The sequence below is a fragment of the Amblyomma americanum genome, chromosome 1, assembly GCF_052857255.1.
Source record: "Amblyomma americanum isolate KBUSLIRL-KWMA chromosome 1, ASM5285725v1, whole genome shotgun sequence".
NCBI lineage: Eukaryota > Metazoa > Arthropoda > Arachnida > Ixodida > Ixodidae > Amblyomma > Amblyomma americanum.
The window spans coordinates 426,564,228-426,586,610 of NC_135497.1; the positions used below are offsets into that span (position 1 = coordinate 426,564,228).

Sequence of the window (22,383 nt, forward strand, 5' to 3'; positions counted from 1 at the left end):
CCGTTTACGTCACGTTTTACGTCAGTCCGTTCTGTGTCGTCATAAGAGTTCTCTGTGTCGTCATAAGACTTCTCGAGTTTGAATCAGAGCGGCGGGAAAAACATTTTCACCTTAGAATCCAAATTTCTTTGAAATAAATGCATCTTTCGCTCCCGGACAAGCGTCAACAAAGCCATGAAATGCCGAACTATCAGATATTGCTAACAAAAAAATTTTGATAGGGTTCTCCTCAGTGTCCCTTTAAATGCACCGCCATAAGCTCTTGGTTTTGCCGCATCATTCTCTAGGATTTTTTGCGTTTCCTTCTTTGTCTTACTCAAATTTCTTAGCCCTTGAGCCTCGAGGAATTGGTCGGCAGTGTCGGCGAACTCTTCCATTGAACACAACTTTCTTTCTTTCAGGAATAGCGCTAGCTTTGAGCTGCAGCACTGTAAAAATTGCTCTGTGACCAGCTTGTCACGCTCACCTTCAAAACTCTTTTCTGTGCTTGACATATCAAGCCACCTATCAAAATAGTTGGATAGCCTGCAGGAAAACTGCTTAGCGGTTTCCGAATCCTCAGGATTCGCGGTGCGAAATCTCTCGCAAAAACCCTCTGCCGTAAGCCTAAATCTTTGGAGGAGTGCCTTTTTGACTTTCTCGTAGTCCATGGAATCAGCAGCAGGCATCCTTCTAAACACATTCTGCGCTTCTCCGACTAAACACATGCTCAATGCCGTGGCCCATTCACTGCGCTCCCAGCCTTGCCCCAAAGCTATCCGCTCGAATCGTTGCAGATATGCATCCAAATCATCTCTCTTGTCATCGAAATGAGCCATCAGCTTTCTTGGACAAACTCTGGCCGGTCTAGGAGATTCTGTACCCGCTAAGGAACGCTGATCGTTGTCCGTGATCTCCTCATATCCTCCTGCGATATGCGCCTGTCTCCACGAAATAAACTCCTTCTCCCGTTCTATCCTTCTTTTCTCCTGTGCTTCTGCCTCGCGGGCTCTTCTTGCTTCTCGCTCTTCTGCCTCGCGAGCTCTTTTCGTCTCGCGCTCTTGTGCATCACGAGCTCTTTTCTCTTCTCGTTCTTCTGCCGCGCGAGCGTCTGCGCGTGGTTGCGCCCTTTCCTCTCTCTGCCTCTTTCCCTCCTCCTCATAGAGATGCATCGCCTCTTCCTTGCTTAACCCTAGCTTGAGCGCCAGTTCTAACGTTCTTGCCAAATCCATCCTTTCTGCCGTCGAGAGATCGGAAAAATCCGAGACAAAGCAAAAAGAAAAAAGGAAATGAATCCTGGCACCGGCTCGCCACTTATCTTTGTCACGGATCTCTCCGGAGGTCACTCGGACCGAAAGAATGGACTAGGCGACGGGTGTACCCACACAAACGCACATTTAATACACCCTACGTGACGCACACACTAGAACACAAAACTAACAAAGCACACAAAGACTATAAATACTCACGACCCGGGCACACAGCTACCAGCGTCTACTACTAGCGTTCTACTATTCGTGGTCGCCGTTCGTGCTCACGGTTGGTTCGATGCGGCTGCGGCGTTGTATGGGTCCAGTATCCGGCGTCGAGGCGGCGTTCGGCGTGCTTGGGCTGGCGCTGCTGGCAGCGTCCGACGAGCTTGGACTGGCGTCGCTGGCGGCGTCGCTGGCTGCGTCGTACAAGCTCCCGGTCCAAGCGCCCGTGGAGGTGATGCCGGTGTTGTTGGCGTTGGTGGCACCACCCGGATAGGTGGCAACAGCGCTGGAGACACCCCTGGCCGTAGCAGGTGGTAGTGTCCTCTGTTGACTCCCCGGAACGGGCTCAGGCACGGCAGGAGCACACGTTGCGAAGTCGTAGAACGCGAGCTCACCGGAGCACAGTAGCCGGCGTCGCTCTCTTCCAGCCGATGTGTCCCTGACCCGCCGGAGCCTCCGCTTCTCTGCTGTTCCCCCCTGTGCCTCACTCTCACTCGCCCTTTTATAGCCTCGGTGTTAGTCCACGTAAGCCTTGTCGTCGTCTTCTTCTCTTCTCCACCAATCAGCTCTCTCCACCTCAAAGAATGCTTCTTCTTCCTTGTTCTTTATCCTTCGGTTAATTCGCGTCGTCTCCTTCACACCTTTTTCCTTTAAAATTTAATTTAGGCTCCTTAATATATGTGACAGGCATTGGGTTTCTGATATGCACAGAAATCTCAAGGTTTTTTTGCATTTCGCCCGCATCACATATACTTCCTCCGAAGCCGAGAATTGGACCCACACTCTCGCGCGCGGCAGCTAAATTCCGACACTTTTCGCGCGAGCGGAAACCAACAATGCGACGCTTCAGTGGCGACGTTTGTGGCGTTTTAGTGGTTTGTGAAGTGCACTTTTAGCTAAGTGTCGCGAAAATGATTTGCGAAAACACCCCCGACGTTCCTCCCGCCGAGCTCATCTTTTATGCCGACACTGCCGATGCCGAGCGGCTGACGATCTCAAGGAAAGCTAGACAGGCATGCACGCGAAAAGATAAAATACTTGAGGCTATTAACTGGACTTGACGGATGTCAATACCGAAGAATTACAGTTCACATGCTGTAGTCGTTATGTTGCCCTTAATAATACTCTGCCACTAAATGCTTCACTGATATTTCCAAAGTCGTGCGCAAATTATGCACCTGCGTATTTGTTTTAAACGTTGCAGGCGTGTTTTCAGCCTTGTAGGAGGTTCTTCGGAAGGTCAACAGTGATGCACATAGACAACGGAAAGTGCCGACCACCGTCAGTAGCACCAATTGTTTCTGACATCGTGACCTCCATACTTCTTAACCCATGATAGCTCAGTGACCAGAGCGCTAGCTCGGCTGCTGTACCATAGAACACGGGTGCAATACCGGCGGCGGCGACCTCGAAACGCAAAAGGCGTCCGTGTGCTGTGCGATTGCTGCGCACATTGAAGAATCCCAGGTGGTCTGAATTAATCCGGAACCTTTAAGCGCGGTTTCCCTCATATGGTTCATAAAGCTTCGTGAAGGAAAACAGTACAATTCTCATTTATTAATGCACTGCGGCCTGAACAGCTGTTATATGCAACAAACAAATTAGGCACAACAAACACCCTTGCTGGGATAATGTGATTTCGTGTATTCACAAGATTAGGCAGAAAACACATTTAGTCTCAGCTTGATGAGCAATTTTCGGGTAGCCAAAAGGCCAGACCGGGGCAGCGGTTCTAATGATCACTGCATAGACTTCTGAGAAACACGCATCCACTCAATGCCCTACTAGTGACTACATAACAGGCATGGTCTTCCGGTTGCAATAGCCTATCTGCTCTGAGGATTACCCTGCGCCAGAGGTCCAGGCAGAGCCGCCGCGGTGGCTCAGTGGTTATGGTGCTCGGCTGCTGACCCGAAAGACGCTGGTTCTGGTTCAATCCTGGCCGTTTCGATGGAAGCGAAATTCTAGAGACCCTTGTACCGTGAGATATCAGTGCACGTTAAAGAACCCCAAGAGGTCGAAATTATTCGCAGCCTTTTCCCCTATGGTGTCTTCATAGCGTAAGTCGCTTTGGGAGGCTAAACACCATCAAACCAAACCAACCAGGTCCAGGTAAGCACACACCAAAGTAGCTTTTAAAAAGCGGCATTCGATCAACGCAAGTCGGCTTGCCCTAACTGCAGTTCGGTACAAAGTACGCATTGCCCATAATCGCGGCGAGTTGGCTTTTGGACCTGGCTGAGCTTCGTAAGTATGCCGCAACAACCACAACGAACACATCACAGCCACCAGGTACATAGCCCGTGACGACCGCCGATGGGCTCAGAACACGCCACCACGGTAGCTTGCGCAACGATCACCACGGGAGGTACCAAACCGCAACATAAATGTTCGTTGGAGACACTTAGATATCTCTTAACTGCGGGGAGGTGAAATCCGTTTGCGACTTATTGCACTGATTTTAATTTGCCGCGCTTGAATTCATTTCACGACAGAGGAGAAGAGCAGCTGGCGCGAGCGTGGCGCCACGTGACCTAGGCGGCGATGCAAGGGGCGTACGGTCACCGCAAGTATGAGCCATTAAAGGCTATCGCCTTAAAAGCTGTGGCGACCCGCCCTGCAGCCCCCTGTGTTTGCTTTCCCACGAGGCACCGTGCAGCGGCAGTCTCACCTCAAGGATGAACGCATTCCCTTGTCAGTTACATTAACTGGCAATGGAGGGCGCCAGCATCGCTGCGCGGGAGACTGCCAAAGCCCGCGCGCGGGAAAGGGGGCATCGGGCTCTTCGGCGGGTATCGACGGCGCGAGCGGACGTGTCGCGCGCGGATCCGCTCTTCGCCGGCGGGGCGAGGGAGGAAACAACGGGGAGACGCGCTTCCGTATATCGTCCCGTCCGGCCTTCGGAGTATATATCCCTTGCCCTAGCGCGGGCGAACATTCGCTCGGAACCTTGCTGGTGAGTCAGACGACCTCGATTCATTAGCGTACCTTGTTGCTAGCTGGCGTTATTGTTTCTATAACAATGAATCCCTGTTCGTGTCAGCCAATGTGTCGTTCCTTTGTTCCCTCAGAGCAAGGCCCGCCGTGGTCGGCGAGCGCTCGGTAGCGTACCCGATCACGGGGTGGGGTCCGGGCGGCTTTGAACCGTGTCAGCCGCGATTGAGTGGGGAGAACATACTTATCTCCCCAAGTCAACCCCCAAATTTGGCAGCCCATGTGGGGCCTGCTCTTGGAACATTGGACGACTGTCGGTTCGGTTCGAGGAACGCTCTTTGTCCGGACTTGACAAGTGCTAGGCCTAGAGTGAATTTTGATCGCTAGGACCTGCGGCATGCTTTCTTGAGTGCGAGGTGTATTGCGTTGCCGCATGTTTGAACATTTCGACATAATCAGCAAATTTTTTCCCTGGAGTTTCTTCGCGAGAATCACTTGGTCCGCATCGAGGGAGCGCGAGGCCTAGCGCCCGCGGAGTTGCCGAGCCCGAAGCGAGTGAGTACGGAAGCCGCGTGGGTGGTCCGAGTTTCTGTATATATTTTCTCTACTGTCTCTTTCTCGACTCTGGGAGTCGCGGCTCCGGGAGCCGGGTGGCCTGGGGCCACGGGTGCCGCTACTAGCTCGCTGGTATTGCTGGTCGGCACCGGGCGCTCCGACACCGTCCGATACGGTGGGCGCCGACCACTCAGAAGCTGCTTTGTGCAGTGAGCGGGGTAGGACCACACCACAAAGCTGATGGCTCCTCGCGGCTGCGCGCACATAACCCGTTTCGAGTCTTTGTTGCATTAACGGTCGTTGTCGGAGTCGTAGTTAGGCCTGAGGCTTTTCGGAGCTGCCTGCACCACGTCAGAAGAGACACGACCACCGGACCGTGTTGTTGAGAGGGGTGCACTTCGCTGCCCGCCCATTTTCTTGTAACCTCGCATGAACTGAGCAGTCTCGTTCAACTCAAGAAAGGGATTTGTTCACTCCAACTTTGCGTTTGCACAGCCGCCGACACGTTTTGCTAGCGAGTTAGGCATTGTGCCACGAGGCCCTTGCGGATGCCGTTTCCCCTCCCGTGACCTACGTTAAAGGCATGCCGAGAGCGTTTCGGCAATTTTCCAGATCCGGTGGAGCCAGCCAGGCTTGCTGTCCGGTGCACATCGTCTCGCTGCCACCTGCTGCGACGGAGCGGCCTGTATCCTGTTCGCCGCATCCATCCGGGGCAGCTGTGGCGAGACCAGTCAGCAGTCACCTCCGGCTGCTGCTGCCCTGGCGACTACTGCAGAATCCTGGCCTGCAGTTTTTCCACCGGCCTCCTATTCGCGGACCTGCGGACACGGTAGTCCGCGGTCCATGCGAGTCGTCCCAGCGGAGTCCTTCACGCCGCCTTCGGAACACCGCGGAAGTCTGCGTGGACGCTGTCGGCGTAACCTCCGCTGCAAGACGTGCCTCAAGGACATGAAGACCAGGAGACTCCTCCATAGCATGTACTTTCAGGCGCGTGGGTCTATTTAAGGTTGGGGGGATGTGGGGACCTGCCCTGCAGCCCCCTGTGTTTGCTTTCCCGCGAGGCACCGTGCAGCGGCAGTCTCACCTCGAGGATGAACGCATGCCCTTGTCAGTTACATTAACTGGTAAGAGAGAGCGCCAGCATCGCTGCGCGGGAGACTGCCAAAGCCTGCGCGCGGGAGAGGGGGCATGGGGATCTTCGGCGGGGATCGTCGGCGCGAGCGGACGTGTCGCTCGCGGCTCCGCTCTTCGCCGGCGGGGCGAGGAAGCAACGGGGAGACGCGCTCCCGTATATCGTCCCGTCCGGCCTTCGGAGTATATATCCCTTGCCCCAGCGCGGGCGAACATTCACTCGGAACCTTTCTGGTCAGTCGGACGACCTCGATTCATTAGCGTACCATGTTGCTAGCTGGCGTTATTGTTTCTATAGCAATAAATGCCTGTTTGTGTCAGCCAATGTGTCGTTCCTTTGTTCCCTCAGAGCAAGGCCCGCCGTGGTCGGCGAGCGCTCGGTAGCGTACGTGATCACGGGGTGGGGTCCGGGCGGCTTTGAACCATGTCAGCCGCGATTGAGTGGGGAGAACGTACTTATCTCCCCATGTAAACCCCACAAAGCCTAGTTCTAGCAATACTTGTTCGTGCATGGCGCCCACCACAAACTGGAGGCAGAGAACTTAAAGTCCACGCATTACGCATTAAGGTGCTCTCTGACAGCCCAAAACACAAATACCGCCTAAAACGGCACCGATTGCCCAGCTCGCCGCGTATCTGCACCCGCCGCACCCCGAGAGATTGGCCACTAAAGCCCCTAAATTGCCCACTAAAGCCCCTTGATATTGAAAGTAGCGCATTTCTGTGAACTTTGCCGCCGCGCCGCGAACTCTCGCACCTTCTCCTCGCCCGGCTCTCAGCTAGGTGCTTTTCTGAACGATGATTGTCCCGCCCGGCCGTCGCCCAGGCAACGCGCGGGACAGGATAGCTATCTTGTGTTTTCTTCTTTCGTCGGCGCCATGTGCAGGCCGTCTGCCTCTGCTGCTTGTCCAGCCCCATTCACTTACGCGCTAACAATTCGAACTTAACTTTTAGTGCTGCGTTATGTCCGATTGCGGTGCATTTCAGTGCACAAGCCGGAGTGAAAATGGCGCCGTGCTGTTCGCGATTTCTCGAGGAAAAATTGACATCAGCCAAAGAAAAAAGCGGATCCACACCATCGCCCTTGAGGACTTTGTTCCGATAAAGCACGCCGTCTTCGGTGAAGTCCTGCGCATTTCGTGGTACTTAAACTAATGTGCATGCTTATCACTTCTTGCGAGATCATCAGGAAGCTGATAATCTTGCCTAATTGGCTGATCATTGTGCGTCGTTTCACACGCTAATAGTTCTATTTGATGGCATTGCTCTGTGTGTTCTATTCGCGTCTGTTGGCATGCGGATTGCGCCTATTATAGAAACTTTAATTTCTGAATCTCAGTGTGGGTTTCCGCGAAAAACGCTTGCATTGTCGACATTATTTTTTTTGCTGTTAAATATGCGTGCTCCTGACCTGGTGCAAAATATAAAACATGTTGAGTTTCGCAGAGTGTACGGCAGTCTCTCTCACACGGGCCCCCAGAGCTTTAGCGTTGTAGCTTGAGCGGCGGTATACTATCGTCTGTGTAGGGATGATAGGGGATGTTATTGTTTAGAGAGATTAAGGCGTTCGTTGCACTGTCCCGACTGCGTGCAACTCGGCTGCGATTTGCAGATCTAATGCCACCTGAGCAGCGAGTCACAGAAAAGGTGCCTTTTAGAGAGAGCTTTGACTTGTCGCAGGCGAAATTGTTATGATAACTGTACTAAATGGTTTTCAAAATAACATCAGACTTTTTAACTCCGTAGTTGACAAGATAGTACGAACCGTGCTTTACAGTGTCGAATATTGATTCAGCACGGGCATCTGAACATTCCTTTAATGCATTCGAGGGATTACCGTAGATGAGTCGTCAAGAGAATATCATATCTTTCCGCCACTTAGTAAACTCTTTTGTTGACACCAGCAATCACCCCAAAATTTTAAGCCAAATTAACCCTTGCACAGGTTCACTTCTGTAGTAGCTAATGCAGTTAACAAAAAAACTAGAAAATGAAATTTTCTTTCAAGCAGCCATGAAATTTGTAATGACGAGGCAATAAAGCCGCGGGGTGTGCTACCTTCCGAGGAGCGAAGCTTAAAATTTTCGGTCTGAAACCTGCTAAAAACGCATAACGCGCATTAAAGAAAATTTTCTATAATTTTCGCAGCTGCTCACTCACTCATTCTTGAAACTACATCTTTACCTAAATTACCGCAATCTTTACCTCGCTCGAGTGCAAAAGAACAGCGTCGTAAACTGTATTTCCGTGAAAATGTTGTGCTAGGTCAAATCTGCATTTAGCGGAGCGTCAGTGTGCTGAAAAATATCGAATATACAAAAGTAACGCAAATCTTAGGCTAATAAACACTCTGCCCTATTGAGGAGCACGCAGTGCGGTTTGATTGTTCATTTCGCAAGCGCTCACTTTTAGTGCTTTCATTGGTTGAAATAGAAGTTTATAAATGTGGCTCGTGGTAGAGTCACGCATGTCGCATCACTCTCTAGGGGTTTTGTTTAATAATAGAGCGCGAAAAAAGCGCACACTTCGGCGCATTCATGTTGGCCAGCGAACACATCGGGCCGGCCAGCGCGCGATGGCCTGCGAAGCGTGCCGTGCGCAGCGCGCATAGCCGGCGGGCGAGGATAATCGAGGAGGACAACGCGGGAGTGGAGGAGAGTGTCGCTACTTTCAATATTAAGGGGTTTTATTGCCTACTTCTCCGCAGCGCCCCCCGCTTACTGCGGTCGGCGCATGAACTAGAGCGCGAACTCAATTTGTGCGCATTGTCCACCGTGGCGGGCGGTCAGTGTCAACACTTGAATATATCCTTACACCGTGGTCCCGAGTAACCTCGCACGACCAATCATTACTTAAAACAGTGCCTGCCACGTGCATGAGGACGCCATCTTTCATGCGTGTTATCGAGCGTTAACACACACACGCCAACACTGACGCGTTTTCGTTCAGTGGGGCAAGTATGGCTTACGCCTTAATAGGCAGGATCAAACTTCCCAAATACTGAACAGCTGATGTCTCATGTACACCGATGCCTGTGCAGTTATTTTGCTCTAAAAAGAAATTCATGACCTTAAGAACTTGCTTTCAGCTTCTATACCATGAGCGGTCTAGCTGTGACCAATAGCGCTCCAAGTGTTGCTTAGACAGAGACTTTCTGCGGCGGCAACTGCGGATATCTCTCGCAAATATCTCACAAGTGTTGCGGCGGCAACGCGCAGCGTTGCAAAAGCCAATAGGGAAAATGTCTTGCAATATTTTTGTCACTTACCCAAGTTTATTTCTTCGAAACATTTCTAAGGTCACTTGCTCTCGCGCTAAGACAACAACGCATCCTGGTGACGGTTACGGTTGCAAAATATATATATCGGCAGTGAGGAGAGAGCCACAAGATGAATTTTGATTGAAAGCCAGTGGTCCTCCAGGTGCCGTCGCGAAGGAAAACACCTTCGTGTCCCCACAGCTGCCGCGACCTTTCGATTCACCTCCGAGGACATGGCGTGGATAAGTCCGGTGACTGATGGCACGCGAACTTTGAAACGGCGCTCACAAAACTTCGTTTATTTTTTTTATCTCTTTCTCTAGAGCCTTGCGTACTTCCCTTTGGGCTGTGGATCTTATGACGCGCTTGAAGACAGTTGTAAAGCCCTTCAGGAAACTGTTGAAAATCGCCCCGCCAATTCCATCCATGGATAGCCGTACCCGAATATTTTCAAGCTTTGCGATGTTCAGTCCTTCCAGTCGCAGTTTCCGATCGACAGTCCTGAAGAGTATAGAAAAAGATGCATTTACCGACTCAAAGCTGAGAAAATGGGTTGACTGCTTATTATAGCCGTTGAACCAGCCTGGCTTGCTCTGACGAAGAAGGCAATTAAGTATTTTTCATAAAAGAACGGTAACTCTCGGCTGAAAACTTCATGACCAGTTAAGTCAACTGCACAGAGATTGCTCGCTGTTTGATTGACTAACGTTGTTAGGCACAGGAAGAGGCGTAATATGTGTGACTAGAACACTAGCAGTCACGATGGTGCTATGCGTGCATGTGAATGAACTTCAGAATGCGCTCATGTAAAATCAGCTTTTATCCAGTTACGCATCCTATTTTATACGCTACGTTTAAATCTGCTATGTATGCTCTTCGGTGCTCTTAATTTTCAATTTCCTATCTTATTTCTTTACGCTTGCCTAAAATCTCATGTTTATATGCTTACTCACTGCCGTATGACTACCCTTATACGCTGCATTTTAAACTATCATTGTGTGTTGATGTGCGCAAGTTTTGTGTATGCTGAACATTGTTGCCATATTTGCGTTATTTTTTTTCATTTAACTGCTCTGTTAACAATGCGCAAGCAACAAGACCTACAGGTTGTTCTTGTGCACTCTAGTAAACACTGATTTATCTTGCCACACGCCGCTTTGCTTTGGTATACTTCGTAAACTGGCTTCAGCGTCACCTAGAAAAAGCGACGTCAAAAATAAAATCGAGTTCACTATAGGGTGTACATCACGGAGGTTTCTAAGTTCTCATTGCTATTTCCTCGTTTTCGACTGTCTCTGGAAGGCATATGTGGCGCATAAATAACTGATTTTGATGTAACGAATCACACAAACGTCGATGATGCACACCGTGGCGAAGGGCTCCGGATTCATTTTTAATACAGGATTTTGAGTACGCGGCCGTCTTCGCATTTCTCGCTTACAAAATGCGACCGGAGTCGAGCCCCCAGCGTCGTACTCAGCAACTGAACGACATAACTGTTGATCAACAGCGGTCGGTTTTTCGGTGAAACTTCCAGTGTTGGTATTACATCCAGGGATGAGCAGCGTGTTTTTTACACCTCTCTCTGCTGATGTTTGTGGTACACGTAGCAAAAAAGCGGTCGCTATTAGGCGATTCTCTATCACAAGCGGCAGCAAACCGGATGTTTTTCTTAGGCTTACTGCACTCGTTACATTGCAGTGTTATCATCATCTCCTTGAGCCGACACAAAAACTAACAAATCTTTTTCATCTTCTTTCATTGATCCAAGTACCATGCTCGGTTCGCGATTAAATGATAGAGGAGGTACATTCGTGCGTTAGTCTTATGTCACGACGTTAAACATTACAAAATGACGATGGAACCCAATCAATAAAAATAAAAGCGCCCAAGCAGCTCTCTGCATGTGCGGTACTCATTAGCCAGCGGTACTGGTTTGCCGGCGGTACTGGTTAGCCGGTTAGTTGATGCATATGACGCCAAATAAACTTCATGAAAAAAGAATAACAAAGGCGGCGTCACCTTTTGCCTTTTTCGTGTTGTCATTATTTCAAGTTTTCACACAATTAAAAAAGAAACACAGAAACGCATCCTTTATTCTTGTACTTCTCAATTTTTTTTCATTTGTCTAGAGTAGCTGTAACCGTTTGGGTGCCACGGTATTTTTCTTTTCCTCTCCTTTCTTGATAAACAGCCTCAATTTGTGTATGATGTGGTGCATGTATATTGTTAAATCAATAATCATCTATTCTACCCTCGTTGTGTGCAAGGTAGCATTACAAATTACTCTTATTATCCTTATTACAAATCTACTCCACCTTGGAGGATTCTCCTAATCATTTGACCAGCATACGTATGATGCGATATAGCCAGTGACCGTTTTTCTTGCTTAATGTTGTGCACTAGTCTACGTGATGTCGTGTACAATATTCATCGAGTGCCAACGTCTTCTACGGCGTGTAATCCAGAGATGAAGGCCTTGTCAGGAGAATGCCCGCCTCCTGAAAACGCCTTCCTCTGGGAATTACACGCCGTAGCAGCACATTGACACTGTGAATGTTATGCATGAAGTCTCCCTTTTGCACCATTCCGTAGAGGTACAGTACCTACTACGTCCGAATGAATGAATGAATTTTCACCCTTGTAACTGTTCCCCTTCCGCCACTGCTCTTGCTACAGCTCTTATTTTAGAGCGAAAGCTGTACTTCACGACCAAAGCTGCCAAAACCTATGCATAGCCGCAGCCTTGACCCTGACCTTGAATAAATAAATACAACAAATACTGCTGTGACTGGGATTTGAACCCGCGGCGGCGAGCACCGATCATCTTCGCTGGCCACTGCACTAGAGCACTATGCTATCACCGTGGCCGATCACGCCTCGTGTTAAACTGCAACACACTCTCGCGCTGTGAAGTGCACATCGTCGTTTTCATCAACTTCCGTCTGCGGCGCGAACTGATGAGATCAGCTTAACCTTCATCAGAGCTTAACCTGAGCCTAATATCATCGGTAGACGTGCCGACGACCCAGCAAAACTAAACCATGAGCTAATTAGTCTAAACACATGCATTCGCATGTCTACTCTGTTTAAGTACGTCAAAACCCGACTATTTCTTCTAGGCACGACTCTTCTTCTATTGTATTTCCTTGGCTGCATTATTTTTCTAGTTATAGTTGACTTTAAGCTCTAAACTTGCGCACTTTCGTCTGACGCAACTTTCCTTTGCCATCTTGTTTTACCATTAACTCTGCTTTTATTCTAACTGCCCCATTTACACCTGTACGATTTATGCTATTTTACTGCCTTTATAATTGAAGTCAGTTTATGTCCTGACTATTATTTGTTGGCGTTTAATGTACTGTTTTGTATTTTAAGCTGCTTTTAAACTTCGCTCTGGCTTTGATAAAAAAAACTTGGAAATTATGCGAATGCGTTCGTCATGTTCTTTTCGCACTGTTCATTCGCTGGAAATGGATCCTTTGGAGTTGTGATTAGTTTCACTAGACGTACTACATTTTTGGAGTTTGCAATTATTTGCACATACAGTACGCAGGTACTGAAAGGTTCTTTCGAAAAAAACTGCTTCAGGGCGTTGTTACAGAAGACAGAAGAAATGCTTCAGAGAACGAAGCAGTAATAATAATAGATCACGCCTGGCTAGGACCTAAGTAGCAGATCCAGTGCAAATAAAGCCTCAAAGATGCCTACCGTGCTTACTGCGCCTCTTGTGTAAGGCTTGGGGTAACGCAATGCAGACACCGAAAGAGAGCCCCGAAATAAAAACGTGTTACTCCCAGAACACAGGAAAGGGCACAGTGCCGTGATACCTACTCGCCAACATCGAGGATCACTTGTGTGGAAGAAGTAGTGATGGAGACGTTCACCTCCCGCTTCACGAACATGATCTTCAACTTCGTAGTGAAGTTCATGGTGAGCTCTCCGCTCCCCACGTCAACGTGCAGCGTCAGTCCGCTGTCGTTGACGTACAGGTAAACGAGGCCCGTCCTTTGCAAGCTGCTTAGTCCCGTCAGCAGGGCATTGTTCATTTCAATGTGTCCCAGTACGTCAACCACAAATTTCTGCCTAGGAATGGGCAGCGGGTCGAGGCTCTGGTTGGCCATGATGAACTGGATTAGCTTCGTGAATGCCCCGGCGGTGTCGTTGGAGTGCGGGACCGGCAATGTTCCTGGTTTGGTCGTTCGCGGATTGTGCTTCCTGAGAGAGCCTGAAAAAATATATATAAAGGCCGCCCATGGTCTGATCAGGGGAATGAGACGTGAAGTCAACGATCTCAGATTGCATGAAAAGAAAAGCAACATGACGTCAAAGAACACTGACTCTCTCTCTCTTTCTTTGTGCTTGTGCGCGCGAGCGTGTGCGTGTGTGTGTGTGTGTGCGTGCGTGCGCGCGTGCGTGTGTGTGTGTGTGTGTGTGTGTGTGTGTGTGTGTGTGTGTGTGTGTGTGTGTGTGTGTGTGTGTGTGTGTGTGTGTGTGTGTGTGTGTGTGTGTGTGTGTGTGTGTGTGTGTGTGTGTGTGTGTGTGTGTGTGTGTGTGTGTGTGTGTGTGTGTGTGTGTGTGTGTGTGTGTGTGTGTGTGTGTGTGTGTGTGTGTGTGTGTGTGTGTGTGTGTGTTGGGTTTTATGGCATATAGGCAGCTAAGGCCATCATGCGCCAAACTCAAGGTGTAGAATTGGCTTTCTGTAGAATGTTTACGAATATAAAAAAAATGACGATGGCGTAGATGACCTAAAAACATTGTGCTGCCTACTAAAAGAAGAGAAGAAATTTGCAAATCGCTAATGGTAAAAGCCTTAAAGAAGGTCAGGCAGCCTTAGCGGCTATCCTTGGCTAGGCAAGGATCCTGAGGCTCCCAACCAATCAAATAAAAAGCCTCAGCCTACTTCTCAGGAATGAGAAAGTGGCTGAGGTGTATCATGTAATAAAGGGAACCAGTGGTTCAAAAATTACAGTTTTTCGAGGACGCCCGCTGCTTTTAAAAAGCTGGTACGTTAACAATGGCATTATCAGCTAAAAGCAATGTTGGGTGAAAAGGAATGTATTCATGATAAAATTGAGTGAAGTACTTTTTTCTTAGTTTTTCTAGTTTCACACATGAGAATAAAATGTGGTTAACAGTAAGTTCTCCGCATTCCTCGCAACCAGGTTTATCTTGTTTTGTTGGCAGGAAGTTGTGCGTGAGGTGCGTGTGGCCTATTCGCAGACGGCATAAAACCACTTCTTTAAAACGTTCCTGGTGCACACATGACTTAAATTCACACAAAACTGGTTTTACAAAGTGCAGTTTATTATTCACTTCGCTGTTCCAACGCGACTGCCATTTTTGTCTTAATTTCTGTTGAACTAATTTCATGCAGTCATTAAAGGGCATATCTACTTTTTTTATTTCCTTGCCCCGAGCTTGAGCGGCACACAAATCTGCTCTCTCATTTCCTTTTATTCCGACGTGGCTCGGGACCCAGCAGAGTTTAATGTTTTGTCCTCGAGCTGTTGCTGTTACAATGTTGTGTATGATGTCCCCAAGTATGGGAGTGGTTGCGTTTCTAGAGTGGAGGGCTGTAAGTACACTTAAAGAGTCTGTGTAAATAATAGTGTTTTTGAGGTTCTCGTTTAGTAGTTTTTTTTTGTTGCCACACATACTGCGTAACATTCTGCGCTGAAGATGGATGCGCACTGTGGAAGTCGCATTGCTGTCTCTGAATTTCCTCGCACCACTGCGCTCCCTACGTGAACATTCGTTTTTGAACCGTCAGTGTAAAAGTCCGTGCGCGTGTCCGTGTGTGTGTGTCCGTGTGTGTGTGTGTGTGTGTGTGTGTGTGTGTGTGTGTGTGTGTGTGTGTGTGTGTGTGTGTGTGTGTGTGTGTGTGTGTGTGTGTGTGTGTGTGTGTGTGTGTGTGTGTGTGTGTGTGTGTGTGTGTGTGTGTGTGTGTGTGTGTGTGTGTTGTGTGTGTGTGTGTGTGTGTGTGTGTGTGTTGTGTGTGTGTGTGTGTGTGTGTGTGTGTGTGTGTGTGTGTGTGTGTGTGTGTGTGTGTGTGTGTGTGTGTGTGTGTGTGTGTGTGTGTGTGTGTGTGTGTGTGTGTGTGTGTGTGTGTGTGTGTGTGTGTGTGTGTGTGTGTGTGTGTGTGTGTGTGTGTGTGTGTGTGTGTGTGTGTGTGTGTGTGTGTGTGTGTGTGTGTGTGTGTGTGTGTCATCATCATCACCTGAAACATGTACCTGTACAACACCTGTAATTGTTTTCTTGTGAGTTTTCTAGCATTTAAAAGCTAAGTTTTTAGCAAGAGTAGTATATTTGCCGTGATCAATCGATGCAAACCAATTTCAAATTGTCCTCAGTTTCCCTTCAAAAGATGGTAGAGATAACTACGTACACAAGCACTAGAGGTCATCGACGCCAAGTCAAGGTGTTGCTACCTTTTGTGACTGCTGCACTTAATACCTCATCAGCCACCATTGGTAACACTGCCCTCCAAAAAAAATGACTGCGCCTCACTGAGGGGGCCGGGTCCCTGTCCTCCTCCGTAAAGACGTCCAGTTTTGCCAAATGAAAGTCTCACTTTTTGCGCAAAATGATACATCTCTGACCAAGGGAGACAAAATTTATTAAATAGAAACCCATGGCGCTTTCATACCGAGTGAATAATGCTTTATGATGCAATGAAATGATACAGGCTTTGTCATACGAAATGTCATAAAACGTGTATAACTTTGTATGACATTTGTATAATAAATGTATGAATTCGTAAGAAGGCATGATATTAGCATGATAATTCTATGAGATCTGTATGACAAACCTGTATGCTGTTATGGCAGCATATAGCGCCTTGGTGGCCGCCTGTGTCTAAGAAAAACGAAGCTATCGCCTCAAAATCTGCCGCCCACTCTGCCCCCGGCTTCGTAAAGCAGTCATATCGGCGTAGATGTGCCTCGAGAGGCACTGGTTGAATGTCAAACTGGGAACAAGGGTAGAACAGGTGCTGAAGTGTTTTAGAGCCCAGCTCTTAGGCGTTCATTCCAGGATTCAGCGTCGTAGTCGCCGGCGGCGGCGTCGGCGTTGTCGGCGTAACACGACACCTGACAACCCTGGCAGGCAGTAGCAGAGCGAAAGGCCACGGGAAGTTCCCGGATGGTGGCTGGCAGCGTCACACCACACCTGCCAGCAGTGGCGTGTGAAGAGCCCCGCTCAAATTTTGCATTGCTGACTATCGTAATCGTCTGTAAATTTTTTCTCGTCTGCAGGTTCCGCACGGTGGAAAGTCAGCGATTCCAATTAGAAAACAATGGACACTCGTAAAGGCCATTCCCAACAAAATAGGAGACGTAACAATGACGAATCGCCGCTGGAGAGGCTCAACGGCAACCGATCTGCTGCCAGGAAAGGTGGAGGTTGTAAAAACGGTGGCAATCGGTTCATGCAGCTTCCAAGAAGCCAAAGTTGTGTTGCGGGAAAGCACTCGACACGCTATTGCAGCGTCTTCGCAACAGAAAGCAGGCAGACTGCGCTCTCCCATTGACCCATATCCAATCACCTTCGAGTAGCTACCGAATCACAGCGATGGGCTTGCTAACAAAGTTGCTATAGACAATGTTCTTCCATAGCATCTCTGTCAGCAAGGTCATTTCCGGCAACAGCCGAGCCCCTCGAGCTTCGTTTTTCTCAACTTTGCACGATGATAACTTTTTCTTATTTTTGAGGCCATCTCACGTTTGTGAACACAGTTCTGAAGCACTGAAGGGCAGCCCTAGAATCGCACAAAAGTGCCCACCTTCGAGACGATTGTTGCCCGGCACCAGCGGCAGTACCGGACCCAGCGGAAGTCCCTCGCTCTATTCCTCTTGAAAGTGTTCCGGAAAACGAACCAGACATATACCTTGCTAACCTAATTTCCGTTCTTTTATCGGCGTTCTTCAGTTTCTCTATCTCTCTCTCTCTTTCTCATTGTATTCCTGGTCTTGTTAATGGTAACGCTTACGGGTAGCTAGCTCGGTTCTTGCCTTGGAATCCGTGAGAGGAAGCAGCTGTTCCCTCAGTTCATGCTTGGTTGTCTTTTTCTGGCTCATTAAGTTTTATGAAGCCACGAGGGCACCCAATTCGTGGAAAGCAGGAATGAGTTTTCAATTCTGAGAATTAGATTTAAGGCGTTGTGAAGTGATCACGAAAAATACACGCCGTAGTGACGTATTCTTCGTCACATAGGTCAGTGCTGTCCGTAGAATGGCTGCTTCGGTCACAGTTCTTCTGAGCTTTAGATAAGGGCACACGGCCGAATTGCATAAGTGAGTGCTCCCATGAATGGCAGTCATCATATTCGGCGGCTACTTGGGAAAAGTGGGCGAATGGTGTCATCAGAATCACCATAACCAGAATTCGTAAGTATTGTAGCGAGAATTGGAAATGTCTTCATTTAAAGCAGAACCTCCGCGAGATTGATGTGAAATGTCTATTGCAGCAGGATAATGAAGAGGAACATATGAACGTCGTTATAGCGAATTCGAAGGAACCCCGCGATTTCTTCATTATAGCCACTGCTCAGTTATAGCGGTGCGCGAATTGGTTACGACTGTCGCATCACAGCGGGCTTAGCTGCCATTGAGTACACCGATAGAAACGTAGCCGGGGTTTAGTGGGCGTTGTGGTAGCCTCAACAAGCTCACTAAGAGCGCGCCAAGTGGTCTAATACACGTGCACCAACCAAATATGTGAGCCTTGCCAACGCGCGTCTGTCCCTTCCGCAGCTCGCATGGGCTTCAGAGCCTATAAAACGGGTCTATAAACAATAATGTCGTAGAGGGCATGTAAAAACCTGTTTAGACTATTTCTAGGTGTTTTCTAGGTGCTGAAGATGACAGGGCTACTCTAAACGGGGGCGCGCGGCGGCCATTTCGTCGAACGTTGCATCTAGGCACCCTAACTTCGTCGCAAGTGTCAGTTTTAGTTTCCTTCACCACATAGCTTACGAGCACGTTTGCAGCTCGAGATTAGCTGCGATGATTTAATGTGATAGAAACTTTCGGCAACGCAACTCTGAGCCAAATAAGCGCGCACCAGAGTCCACTCGTTGTTTCGTACCACAGCCGTTTCGTTGAGAGCCGTGTCGCCTTTTCATAAGTTGGCTGCCGTCGCTTTACCGGTGAGTATTACAAGCAGAACGCTTTCTCTCTAAGCCGCCTGCGAGAGCGCCCAGGAATCTAACAGGGAGAGCGCAGTCAAACGTAGACTCCCCGTCCAGGTACATCTGTAGTGCAGGACACTTTACGTCTGTTCAGCAAAACCTACGTAGACGCGCTTAAATCTTTCTGGCAGCCATTATGGTAACGTATCTTGACAACCGGCCGTCCCTCTAACGTCCAGGTGCAGGGCGTACTATTCTGGCTACATCAGTCTATAGAAAGTGACGTTGATCACTTCGACGCCGTCGTGGGTGACGACAGGAAAGATGAGTGCAATGGAACGAGAGCATAAACGTGTGCTTGCTAGCAACTATCGGGGAAACAAAACTAGGCGAAGTACACACGCATTCTTGCAGTGAGATGTTGAGACGCAGTACGAATTAGTAAATTTGTGCAATCATTGAGCTTAAAATAAAAAAAATATATTCTCATGCTGGTCCTTTCTTCGGTCACTGCGTTTTGTTTCGCTTTCTTCACCAGAATTTTCATCAAGCACCAGCTTGCCCAGCTCGCTACTCTAACTCAGTGATCAATTTTGCACTTCTTTCTGAGGAAAAATTCTTCACAGTACGCTGACTGCGAAGCAAATAATTTTAAGTTCCGTAAGCAAGAGTCACATAAGAACTACCTTTCGGATAACCTTCCAAATGAGCGCTATCCGGCAGCCGTTAAAAGGTATTTGTCTCTTTATTGGACGACACTGTTTCTCGTACCCTACATCATCCAATAATGCGAACACTAGCAGAAACTCGAAGTTTTTAGTCGTGACCGTGGCCAGCTGGAAACAAGGAGGCCTAGTTTCCAGTTGTCCATGGTCCCCCTGGCGGAGAAATGCCTACAACTTTGTTTGACCCTAAATAAAGTTGTTTTTGTCTCTCCTACTTCAATAATGCTACTGCATCGTTTACGTAGCACGTGACGTCTTATGAACATTGTTACGCGTCAGGTATGATGTATCAAACAGCCAACTTAGCTGCCGGGAAAATGCCAAACTTGTTCGGGCTTACAGGATGGTAGGAAAGGTGTGCCTGTAAATCACAGAGAGCGGTTTGTTTATTTCGTCAAGATTTAAGCCATACTTAGATATAATAAAACAAGAAAGGTATTCTGTCTTAACAGGATTTAACTACTGGTCAAAACAGTAATCACTAGTGCTCAAGAGCGATTCAGTCGCGAGCGTTCAGTGACTCGAAGACCTCTACTTCAAAACAATCATGTAGATTTTTCGTGCGAGAAAAATTGTTAAAAGTTTCCGAAACTAAAAAACTGCAGTAAAATTCCTTGTTGATGTCAATATGCATGCTTGTTTAAGTTTTTTTACTTTTTAATTTGCAATATCTGCCTCGAAATAAACTACTTCACAGACGTCATTCCGCATTCCAGCATTAGAGGCGCCTGATGCCCAAACCACTATTATTCATGTAATATAGAAGTTGCTTACGTTATTTGGCACTTTAAGTGGACACCTTTAAGACCAGTATATTGCGATTTATATAATTTTTTGCAAAATATGAGGCCTTGTGCCCCTAAATATGGTAAGCACGTGCCCAGCCGACATCATACTCGCTTGATTTTACACACCACGTTTTGAGAAACTGCAGACAGCGATTCTATAAAAGACAAGCGACATGTTCAGGTCTCTTGGACATCATCAACTTTTCTCATTCTATTGGCCGCCACCAGCGAATACTTCGCAACTAAAATAGATTATTTTAAACTTGTACTTTTGAGAAACCTACACAGTCCCGAGGGATTCTCTACAACCATGATGATTATCATAGACTGGTCGTCCTCCTCTCTGCAAAATCTCCACTATAAATTGCTTCCTACGCTCCCAATAACTATTCCCAACTGCCACAGAAAATCAATGCGATGTACTGAACACTGGAAATTCCCGCGGTGCCAGCTGTGCAATCTATAAGCATTTGGCCAGATTCCCTGGGTTTCGGTGTGTTAAAAATTTCGCTGAGCGCGTGAAAACACACGTGCATAGCAGAGAAGTGAAGTGAAGTTTGGTGAAAATTTGGGGAAGCTCACATGGATTGCTTCTACCACCGCTGAAACAGCAACGTTCCAGTCCTGCGGACCATATAGCGGGTAACAATAAAGCTGTTGCTCAAGTCTTACAAGGCCACCTGAGCAACCTAAAGCCCTTTAAGGTTTACAGCTTTGCCCCGAACTTTGGGCAATAACCGGAGCGTTCGCGCAGTAACGTGGAGGAAACGCGTTTTAGCCATGGAATAAACTGTGGCCATGAGCGCGCTCCCTGCAGTTTGGCCTAGCAGCAACTCCTTGTAACCGTGCGCTGGCGCCGTCCACAGCCGTAGATGAAGGTCTCACAATGAATGCGTTTTCATCTTTCGCAGTTCCCGCAAACTGATTCAAAGGTTAGGTTATCTACTAAAATGTTGCCAAAAAATAAAGGCGGTAAATATTAAGAGGAGGCCAAAAGGAAAAGCCGCTGCCGCAAGATATGCCAAGTAAGGCTCGCCTGAACTTTCCGAAGTTTGTGACACCAACTTCAAATGGAAACAAAAATCATTGTCGCCGACCGCCGACACACACATTATTTCTAGTGAACTTCAGATATAGAGAAGATAGAGAACCTTTCAGCACGCTTCAGAACTCGTTCAATATTGTACTTTTGTTCGGTGGTGAACACCTCGAAAGGGAACGAAGTGTTCGCGCCTGAGAACGTCATCACATTGTGAGCGTCCGTGTAGCGCGAAAACCTCGATCGCACTGGTATTCCCATTCGGCCCGATTAGCACTGCTTCGCTGAATCCGAACTGTTAGCGTAGCTGGAAGCACCTACGGATTTCCTCTACAGCTTCCATAAGCCAGGCGACAAGTGAAATATCTTGAACGTTATAGATTTGCGCTGCATTAGAATTCGAAACAACCAAATCAGGAGAGTATTGATGCTAAAACTTTGCCGTAAGTGAATTAAGGGTACAATCTCGGGACAGGGTGTAATAAATCTTCACGAAAAATGCGTGACCTACTTCACGAACGGTTGTATGATATCACGAAGCTCACCCAGGCACTCTAGGGTTGCCGTCCCTAGGAGGAAAACAAAAATCTTCCACGCATCCATTGTCCCCGGCTGGAGTAGCAGTGGCCAGGGCGATTTATGTTGGCCAGCGTCTCTTCAGCGACTAATGGCAGTGCGCTAGGTACAGCGCCTTTTTGCGCGCTCGTAAGTTTTGACACCTGTGTACAGATTTATGCGTCAAACGCATGCGATCTTCTCTTACTGTTACAAAATGGGAATGTCCACCTTTCTTCGTGGAACAACTGCCAGCTCACAGATATAAAGCGGATAAACGAATTCGCCGGCTACTGCAACTAAATATCACGCATTGGCCTTTTAATGGCCTAGCATGACGTCATGCTGACGCGCTTTCAGGTCGCGCTGCTGCGCCGCTTTGACACTGAGCACCTGTGTGACTAGCAACTACTACGACAAATCCCTCTAGTTTCTAAAACATAAAGAAGTGACCACTGTCTAAACGCGAAGCAAACAAGAAGCTAGAAACGTGATCTTTCAGGCTGACAAGACTACGCAGCCCGGACTGAAAAAGGGCAAATGTCGCAGCTGTTTTCGCTCGCCTTACTGCAGGATCAAAGACGCCAAATCACAAAGAAAAACATCAACATCAACGCCTGATAAACGAGGGGAATATTTCCATCGCAGAGCCTGTGTGCGTGAACAAAAGCACGCCGAGACGTCGAAAAGTGGACGTCCGCTGCATAAGCCGCGTAAACCAGCGTGCTAGCACAACAGGCTAGCACGTTGTCGTCTTCATCCCTTCCAACAACTACACTCTAAATAAAGGGGGTGATCTTAGACTTTTTGGGG

At 48.2% G+C, this 22,383-nt stretch overlaps 1 protein-coding gene across 1 annotated transcript; it reads right to left on the bottom strand.

Moving 5' to 3' along the window:
* Positions 1-9,612: 9,612 nt before the first annotated feature.
* LOC144103719 (uncharacterized) lies at positions 9,613-21,980 on the bottom strand. Its single transcript, XM_077636379.1, has 3 exons — positions 21,561-21,980; positions 13,168-13,561; positions 9,613-9,834 (listed from the first exon to the last, which is right to left on the bottom strand). Exons 1-3 carry the CDS (start codon positions 21,616-21,618, stop codon positions 9,618-9,620), a joined length of 669 nt encoding a protein of 222 aa, XP_077492505.1. The 5' UTR covers positions 21,619-21,980; the 3' UTR covers positions 9,613-9,617.
* Between the last annotated feature and the right edge of the window lie 403 nt (positions 21,981-22,383).